Genomic DNA, 10,431 nt, shown 5'->3' on the forward strand with positions numbered 1-10,431 from the left:
TTTCTCCACAACCTTGCCAGCATCTGCTGTCACCTGAATTTTTAATCTTAGCCATTCTGACTAGTGTGAGATGGAATCTCAGGGTTGTTTTGATTTGCATTTTCCTGATGGCTAAGGATGTTGAACATTTTTTCAGGTATATACTGGTATCTTAACTAAACAAGCAACATTGTTCTCCAGTAAATAATACATGATTTATTTGCTCCTGGAAATTAAGAAATTCTCTAACCAGTCATTAACTGACCTCTAAGTTAATCAAATAGTGAATATAGTGGCTACTCATGACAACAAATACACAACATTATTTTTGAAAAATCACCAAGTCCTGAACAATCAATCAACTGACCAATCAATCAAACAAAAAAGGAGATAAGAAGAACATGCATGCTCCTCCCCCCTGTTAGTGCCAGCTCCGGGCCACCTTGGGCCTGAACTCAGTGGACAGTCTCACAGTCTCCAGAGGACTCTCCACCCCACAAGCGCCCTAGCACACCTAGGATCTTAGGATCACTGGTGAGTGGAATACAACATCTGTTCTAACAGAACCAGGGGTGCCTGGGGCCAGCTGCAGGATAGCTAGGGGAACACCACCCAAACAGTGGCTCAGGTTCCTTCCAGTTGGCACCGGTCTACCTGGGTTTCAAATTCAGCAGACAGCCCCATGGTCCCCAGAGGAGGTAAAATTCCAGAAGATGAAAAGTTCTCTCATGCTCATGGATTGGCAGAATTAATATAGTAAAAATGGCTATCCTGCCGAAAGCAATCTACAGATTCAATGCAATCCCCATCCAAATTCCAACTCAATTCTTCACTGAGTTAGAAAGGGCGATTTGCAAGGTCATCTGGAATAACAAAAAACCTAGGATAGCAAAAACTATTCTCAACAACAACAACAAAAATCCTCTGGTGGAATCACCATCCCTGACCTAAAGCTGTACTACAGAGCAATTGTGTTAAAAACTGCATGGTACTGGTACAGCGACAGACAGGTAGATCAATGAAATAGAATTGAAGACCCAGAAATGAACCCACACACCTATGGTCATTTAATCTTTGACAAAGGTGCTAAAGGAGTGGAAAGAAGACAGCATATTCAACAAATGGTGCTGGCTCACCTAGAGGTTATCATGTAGAAGAATGCGAATTGATCCATTCTTATCTCCTTGTACAAAGCTCAAGTCTAAGTGGATCAAAGACCTCCACATAAAACCAGAGACACTGAANCTTATAAAGGAGAAAGTTGGGAAGAGCCTCGAAGATATGGGCATAGGGGAAAAATTTCTGAACAGAACAGCAATGGCTTGTGCCGTAAGATCAAGAAACGACAAATGGACTTCATAAAATTGCAAACCTTCTGTAAGGCAAAGAACACTGTCAATAAGACCAAATGGCAACCAACAAATTGGGAAAAGATCTTTACCAATCCTAAATCTTATAGGGGGCTAATATCCAATATATACAAAGAACTGAAGAAGTTGGACTCCAGAAAACCAAATAACCCTATTAAAAAAATGGGGTACAGAGCAAAACAAAGAATTCTCAACTGAGGAATACTGAATGGCTGAGAAACACCTAAAAAAATAGTTCAACATCTGTAGTCATCAGGGAAATGCAAATCAAAACAACCCTGAGATTCCACCTCATACCAGTCAGAATGGCTAAGATCAAAAACACATGTGACAGCAGATGCTGTCAAGGATGTAGAGAAACAGGAACACTCCTCCATTGCTGGTGGGATTGCAAGCTGGTACAACCACTCTGGAAATCAGTCTGGTGGTTCCTCAGAAAATTGGACATAGTTCTTCCCTAAGATCCAGAAATACCTCTTCTGGGCATATATCCAGAAGATGTTCCAACTGGTAATAAGAACACATGCTCCAGTATGTTCATAGCAGCCTTATTTATAATAGCCAGAAGCTGGAAAGAACCCAGATGTCCTTCAACAGAGGAATGGATTCAGAAAATGTGATACATTTAAAACAACGGAGTACTACTCAGCTATTAAAATCAATGAATTCATGAAATTCTTAGACAAATGGATGGATCTGGAGGATGTCACCCTGAGTGAGGTAACCCAGTCACAAAAGAACACACATGATATGCACTCACTGATAAGTGGATATGAGCCCAGAAGCTCAGAATACCCAAGATACAATTTGCAAAACACATGAAACTCAAGAAGAAGGAAGACCAAAGTGTGGATACTTCATTCCTTTTTAGAATGGGGACCAAAATACTCATGGAAGAAATTACAGAGACAAAGTTCGGAGCAGAAACTGAAGGAATGACCATCTAGAAACTTTCCCACTTGGGAATCCATTCAATAAACAACCACCAAACCCAGACACTATTGTGGATGCCAACAAGAGCTTGCTGACAGGAGCCTGATATAGCTGTCTTCTGAGAGGTCTACCAGTGCCTAATACAGAAGTGGATGCTCACAGTCATCCATTAGACAGAGCACAGCATCGCCAGTGTAGGAGCTAGAAAAAGTACCCAAAGAGCTGAAAGAGTTTGCAGCCCCCTAGGAGGAAGAACAATATGAAGTAACTAGTACCCCCAGAGTTCCCTGTGACTAAACCACCAACGAAAGAAAACACAAGGAGGGACTTGTGGCTCTAGCTGCATATGTAGCAGAGGATGGCCCAGTAGGTCATCAATGGGAGGAGAGGCTTTTGGTCCTGTGAAGGTTCTATGCCCCAATATAGGGGAATGCCTGGGCCAGGAAGTGGGAGTGGGTGGGTTGGGGAGCAGGGGGAGGGGGGAGATGATAGGGGATTTTCGGAGGGGAAACTAGGAAAGGGATAACATTTGAAATGTAAATAAGGAAAATACCTAATAAAAAAGAATATGTACTTATAGTTCTAACTACAAGTGTGAATTTAGTTTGGGCAGCATAGAAAAACCCTATCTAAAACACAAATAAACCCCAGATGAAAATGGATGAAAAAAAATCAAGACCTTTCCTAAATAAATAATGTACATGAGAATATTTTCTAACAGATTGTATCCATAAGAAATGTGAAAAGGCATTTTTAAGCTATAATAAAGGGATACTGGATTATATCCAAACTAATATGAAGAAATAAAAAAGCACCAGTACAGATAATTATACAATTAAGTATTGCATCTAAACACACTTTTGTAACTTGACTTAAAAAACACTTTACAAAACAATAATTCAAAATCAATACTTATACCATTATAATACACTAAGATGTAATTTACAGTAATGGTAGAATTAAAGTATAAGAAATTGAGCTGAATAGAAACAATCTTTTGTATATTATAAAATTAAATTGGAATAAATCCAATAAATTAGGAATTGATATCCCACTGAGAAAAAATAATGAAAATACTTAGTAAATGTCTTAGCTAGGATTTATATTGTTGTGATAAAACACCATGACTTAAAGCAACTTGGTGCAGAAAGGGTTTATTTCTGCTTACAAGCCCCAGGTCATATATCATTTAGAGAAGTCACAGCAGGGACTCATGTTAGGAATCTAGAGGGAGGAATGAAGTAGAAGCCATAGAAGATTGTTGCTTACTTACTCAACTTGCTTTCTTATAGGATCCAGGACCACCAACCTAGGGGCTGGTACTGTCTGTGCTGAACTGTAGATACTATTATCAACTACACATGGAGAATTACTCAAAAAAGACCATATTCTGTGTATAAAACAAATCCCCGTAAAATTTAAAACTATCTGAAATAATGCATCCTTTCCAACTGAATAAAATCTAACTACAAGTGACAACTGGAGTGTTGGTTCGGCGGTTAAGAGTTCTTTTTGCTCTTACAGAGGACCTGGTTTTGGATTCCAGCACTGACATAAGCACATATTGTCATATATTGATCAAATTCCAGGGAATCTATGTCATCTTTTGACCTCCACACGTACCAGGCAGGCACTTGGTACCCAAATATTATGGTGGTTTGAATGGAAATGGCTCCTATGGTCTCATATATTTGAAAACTTGATCACTAGTTGGTACAATCACTTGAAAAGGATTAGGATGTGTGAACCTGTTACAAGAAGTATGTCTCTGGGAGATGGGCTTTGAAATTTCTAAAGACTTGTGTCATTCCCCATGTCCTCTTTCTCAGACACCTGCTTTCAGATCAAGATGTGAAGTTTTAGCTGTTTCTGCAACCATGCCTTTGCTTTGGTGTCATGGACTCTAGCCAAGGGAAGAGGGAGGCCTAGGGTTTGGGGGGGGTCATCCTCTCAGAGGCAAAGGGGATGGGGTGAAAAACTGAGCGGACACACAGGGGGGCAACATTTTGGATGTAAATAAATAAAATAATTACTTTTTTCATTAGATATTTTCTTTATTTACATTTCAAATGTTTTCCCCTTTCCGAGTTTCCCTCAGAAAATCCCATGTCCCCTTCCCCTACTCCCCAACCCACCCACTCCCATTCATGGTCCTGGCATTCCCCTATATTGGGGCATAGAGCCTTCGCAGAACCAAGGGCCTCTCCTCCCATTGATGACCAACTAGGCCATCCTCTGGTACAAATATAGCTAGAGCCACAAGTTCCACCATGTGTTTTCTTTGATTGGTGGTATAGTTCTAAGGAGCTCTGAGGGTACTGGTTAGTTCTACAGAAGTGGATGCTCACAGCCATCCATTGGACTGAGCATAGGGTCCCCAATAAAGGAGCTAGAGAAAGGACCTAAGGAGCTGAAGGGATTTGCAGCCCCATACAAGGAACATAAAATATCATTGGGAAGAGAGGCCCCTTGGTCTTGCAAACTTTATATGACCCAGCACAGGGGAATGCCAGGGCCAAGAAGTGGGAGTGGGTGGGTAGGAGAGCAGGGGTGGGGGGAGGGTATAGGGAATTTTTGGGATAGCATTTGAAATGTAAATAAAGAAAATATCTAATAAAAAACATAAAAAAGAAATTAGTAAATAAAAGAAATTGTAAGCTCAAACTATTTACTTAATAAGTTTGTTAAAGTATTTTATCACAAAACTTTATATGCCCCAGTACAGGGGAATGCCAGGGCTAAGAAGTGGGAGTGGGTGGATAGGGGAGCAGGGCAGGGGGAGGATAAAGGGGACTTTCAGCATAGCATTTGAAATGTAAATGAAGAAAATATCTAATAAAAAATTGACAAAAAAAGAAAAAAGTAACTAAAACCCACATACATGTAGGTAAAACACTCATATGTATAAAATGATAAATCCTTAAAAACAGAAATGTTAATTTTTAAAGATGAATCAGGAGATAAAATTACATAATTTAAACAAGTACAAAAACATTTGGATTGCTAGTTAAACAACTACTAACAAAGAAAAGATCAAGTCCATGTACCTTCACTATTCAGTTCTGCCAGACTTTATGCATGTTAAGAAATGGTTTGTAGGACATACTACAAAATACAAGTACTAAGATAAAAATAGATTAGGCATCAATAAAATTAGAAACTTTGGGACCTTAAAGGATACTATCATGAAAATAAAAAGGCAACATGTTTGGTTGGAGAGAGGGCTTAATAGTTAAGATCAGTGGCTGCTCTTGTAGAGGACCTGGGTTTGGTTCTTAGCACCCACATGATAGCTTAAAAACATCTATAACTCCAGATAGAGAGCATTTGATCACTCTTCAGACCTCTTTAAGTACCAGTCATACATATGGTGCATGGGTATACCTGTAGACAAAACACTCAAATATAAATAAATCTAAAAAAATTGTAAAATGACAATATGAAGGATAGAGAAATACTTACACTAATGTATTTCATAAGACTATAGTATTCCAAATAAATAATTTACACTTATAACTAAAGATTAATTAGACAAATGTAATTTCAAAATGGCTAAAGTATTTAGATGTGCAGTTATATAGAAGGCTGAAGTCATTACAATATCTGATTTTGGAACATTTCACAGAAGTATAATAACAAAACCAGCACAATACTGCTATAAAAAGACACGGGTCAGTAAAACAGAGTCCTGGAAATATACTAACACATGTGAAACTAAGTAATTACTTGTAAATGTATAAATCACACTAGACAAACAATAGCCTTTTCAATAAATGGTGCTGGGAAAGTGGATATTGCTAATATTCAAATCTGACCTCTATTATCCTGTGGTTAAAAGAAGGAGAAAGGAATGGGCAGCAGGGTCTGCTGCTACAGAAACATTTATATGGTTGGGTATAAATGGATAGAGTTTAGCTTTATGTAGACAATAATGCACTTTTCTGTTTGCAAAGTTTTGTGGTAAATTGGGAAGTGTAGTTGGTGGGAAGTATGACCCTCAGAAAGACTTTAGTGAATATAGGAGAGATAGGGTGGCCGTTTATAAGGCAATGGAATTGTTTTTTTTTTATATATATATATTTACAAATTTTATTATTTATTTATTTATTGTTTATTTATTTATTTTCGAGACAGGGTTTCTCTGTATAGCCCTGGCTGTCCTGGAACTCACTCTGTAGACCAGGCTGACCTCGAACTCAGAAATCTGCCTGCCTCTGCCTCCTGAGTGCTGGGATTAAAGGTGTGCGCCACCACTGCCCAGCTCAAATTTTATTTTTTAATCTCAAAAATACATATAAATGAAAACCTGCTCTCCAAATGCAGACAGGCCTTTGTCTATCATGTGGTATTATTTATATCACAAAACACTGTCATATGAAAATCAGCACTTCCCACCTGTGGTCTGTGAGAGTAGAAAGATACTCCTTACAGGGTGGAAGGTAATGGACAGCCTAGTGGAATTGTATTTTTTTTTTTAACACTTTTTAAATTTCTAATGAGGTAGTGACCCCGAGGTGCTTGTGATTGGCAAACAGAATTACAGAGAACCTATGTACATAGCAACCAAGGCCACTCAATTTTTCAGAAGTGTCTAGGATTACACTACTCTACTGTGTCTTTGCTTACCAATGCATTTCTACTCTCACAGTGACTTACATTTCTGGACACGGAGCTCAATGATCTTATATCCTAATACTTGGTTTCCATCAGGAGTCTGCCAGGTGACCTCACATGTGTAGTCATTCCTGTCATCCATCTGTAGGGTATTCAGTTGGAGGGACACATCTCCTGGAACGTTATGGCTCACTTTCAGGCGGCCTCTGTATTTTGCCAGCTGGATATGGTCTCCAGTGGAGTCACGTAGGAAGATGGTGACATGGTTAGAGCCGCGTCGTACCAGCCATTTCACCAAAACTTGCTTGTAGCCTCTCAGGGGATCATAGATGCACTGAATCTTCACATCTCCTTTCCAAGTCCCTGTCACACTCTCTGGTGTTTTTAGGGTAGGGTGGCCTAAAGACAGGGAACAAAGTCAAAAAGGCAAACACAGACAAAATGTTCACTGGAGTGCAGGTATGACTGACAGACTCAATCGGTTTCTGGGAAACCCCCTTCCTTCCATCACACTCTTCATCCTTGTCCTCTTCTGGTCTGTTAACTTTCCCATCAATGTGAGTCAGTCCCTAGGACAAAGACTTTAACACTCTTTAGCTCTCGTGCTTTCAAGCTCCTTTTATGACACTGTCTTGCCAGGAGGTGACCCTCAGTAAGTCACTACCACCATGAAGGATCCATTTTCCTCCAAATATTTTATTATGTGAGAGTTAGGATAGAATAATCTTTAGGAATCTTATAATATTTTACATACACACACACTTATATACGCACACATATATAAATACATATATATGTAAATATTATAGAATATGTATATATGTACATATATATATTTTCTTTCACTATTTTCAAACGAGATGTAGGAAGGAAAATGGTGAATAGTGAAAACAAAAGTACTTCATTTTGTACGGTTTGTGGCTTGAAACAGACTCATTCAAGAGAAAGGATCAGTGATTGGGACATAAAATCAAATTCTTTTCTGGCAGGGTGAAAGAAAGCTATAGAAGACTCTAAAGGTGAAACATAGGGTGAAGCAAAAATCCTGGAGTATATTCCTATTTAACCAAACCATTAGCTATTAGATTTGAAACATGTACTTTGCAAGTAAGTCTAGCCAATTTCTGTCCTTATTTCTCTTTTCTCTTTTTTTGTTTTTTTTTTTTTCATTTCCTTTAGTTCTTATCAAAAAGATATTAGAAAATGATATACTGAGGGGGGAAGATTTCATCCATGCTTGGTCTGGAAAAGAAAAGAACCTGAGTAACTCTCTAGCACTGCTTGTGCTAGTTATTGTGTGGTGAAAACAAAGAAAATGGCTTCTTGATGGGTTGAGGAGTTGGAGGGAGCCCAGAGGCAAAAAGAGATGGGCGCCCATTGTTTTTCATATGTAAGGTCATATCTTGATGACTTTGTATTTTATATTGGGTCCAGGGGATTTTTTTCAATGTCTTTCCTGATAGATATAGTTTCAAAATGCAAGTTATCACTGATTGAATCTTTTTTATTTAGCATATTTTCAGTTAAGCAGGTAGACTACAATGCCTTGTGTATGGAGTGAGGTTATGTTATCTGACTTTCAGAATACACTGCTAAGTACCAGAGCATATACGAATGTATCTGAACACTGAAGGGGCATCTATGGTCTTTGCCTCACAAGGAACTCTTGGAATATACATGGCATATTTTAGAGGAGCTAACTTCAATAAAAAAAAAAACAAGCATAAACATAGCCCATCATTGCTGAGTACTTCAAATTCTGTTTGAGTCAATGACACCCTATAGGAAGATGAAGCAAGAAGAAATTCAGCAAAAAATCCTTTTACCCTATACTAAGTCTTAAGTAGTTATTACTTGTATTTAGTTTCCTGAAAAGGCATTTCATTTCCTTGAATAGTAAATGAGTGTGGAAGAAGAGTCACAGAAATAATGCTACTATAAAATATCCCAGACTCTGCTGGACTATGAATCTAGAATTAGATCCCTGCAAAAGGGCCCTATAACTTGGCTACTATGTCCACAAGGAAGTGAGTTATCCCAGCAGCTAGTAGTATACCACATCCTTTAGTTGAAGAAGCTAGAGATAGTTAGTTTAGAGAAGAAAATTAAGAGGATACAGTTCTTTCCATTCTTTAGATGTTTGAAGTGCTGACATGCAAAAAAAGGAATAATATATGTTCTGGGTTGATCGTGAGAAGTCCTAGAGTAGCATGGATATCAGTAAATGTCTGTGTCCTAAAAATGTATGAATAGCAAGTGCTGAGCACTCATAAACAATTCTAATTAGTGGTAGGTGTTGCTTTTATCTATTTATTTACAAACTGAGTCTCACCATGTAACCTTAGATGTCCTGGAACTTTCTATGTAGGCAAAAGTGTTCTTGAGATCACAAATCAGAGTTCCTCTACCTCCCAACAGCTAGGATTAAAGGTGTACCCCACCATCCTTGGCTATAGGTTACTTCTAAGGTCACACCTATTTACTCAACAACATTTATTCATTGCAGAGGTATATACTGCAGCAAGAATCAAAGCTTGGAAATAGAAAGTTAGTCATAATTATAAAATTTTAAGGGAAAAGGAGAATATGAAAGGTTTGCATGCCATTGAAGTCCTCTGACATCCCTGAAGTATTGGAAAGTCATGTGGATACTTTCTAAGGGAAGAACCCTTTCCATTTCTATCCAAGGCAGCTTCTGGAACCTTTACCACAGTTTCCTCCCTTATGCTTAACATTCAGAAAGCCTGTAGTATTGCAGGTAACTGTGACTGCCCACGAGAAACAAGTTTTTCTCGGTAAACACTCAAAGTCAACACTCACATTTTCTGCCAGAGGAAGAAGTAGTCAGGTATCAATGTCTTGCCTTACCATAGGTGAGCACTATTAGGTGGCCCAGGAACAGCAAGCCTGATGAGATCTCCATCCTATTTGAAGCTACTTCTATTCATCCTTCCATCCTCTTGCTGCTGAAGAGCCTGGAAATGCTGATAGCTACCAGTTTCTGCGTTGCTTTTCTCTCTATTTTTTTCTCAGAATTCTAGTTTCCTCACACATACCCCCTGCTTCCGTATTTCTTAAGAGTCACACAGGGTTCATTCTTTTTATGCTACCTAAGGTTAGAGATTTAAGGATGGGTGAAACCTCCTCATTCTACTAGGACTTGACTTTCTCTGGGACCACTGGTGCTCTCTGGTCTTTAATGTCCCAGATTTTTGAGTCTGATCAAAGTTTACCATGGAGGGATGTTTTACTTTCTGATTAGTCTAGGGAAACCATTTGTTCTGGCAGTTTCCATAATTTGTACCATTAGCTCCATACTCCTCAATACAAATGGATACTGTGTGAATTGGAGGCACCTGAGTGCTTCATAGTATGTGTTTAGTGCACTGGATGACTTTCTACACAGAAAATTTTTATTAATTGTTAAGACTAGGGATATAGTTGCTTTGGGAGGGTGTCACATATCTCACAGTGGGAAAGTTTGTTGACCGACTTTTGCCAGTAGCCCCATCTCTCATGGCAAGAAATGACTTTA

General features: G+C 38.6%; 1 protein-coding gene across 1 annotated transcript in view; it reads right to left on the reverse strand.

Annotated features, from left to right (window-relative positions):
- Positions 1-9,900, reverse strand: part of Vsig4 (V-set and immunoglobulin domain containing 4) — a 24,384-nt gene extending 14,484 nt beyond the window's left edge. The window contains exons 1-2 of the mRNA XM_021188601.2: positions 9,765-9,900; positions 6,939-7,295 (exon numbers count right to left, since the gene is read on the reverse strand). Of these exons, the coding sequence (XP_021044260.1) occupies positions 6,939-7,295; positions 9,765-9,819 (412 nt within the window). The 5' untranslated portion in view covers positions 9,820-9,900. The remainder of the gene's footprint in view (positions 1-6,938; positions 7,296-9,764) is intronic.
- Positions 9,901-10,431: the final 531 nt, after the last annotated feature.

This window comes from Mus pahari, chromosome X (genome assembly GCF_900095145.1).
Source record: "Mus pahari chromosome X, PAHARI_EIJ_v1.1, whole genome shotgun sequence".
Classification (NCBI taxonomy): domain Eukaryota; kingdom Metazoa; phylum Chordata; class Mammalia; order Rodentia; family Muridae; genus Mus; species Mus pahari.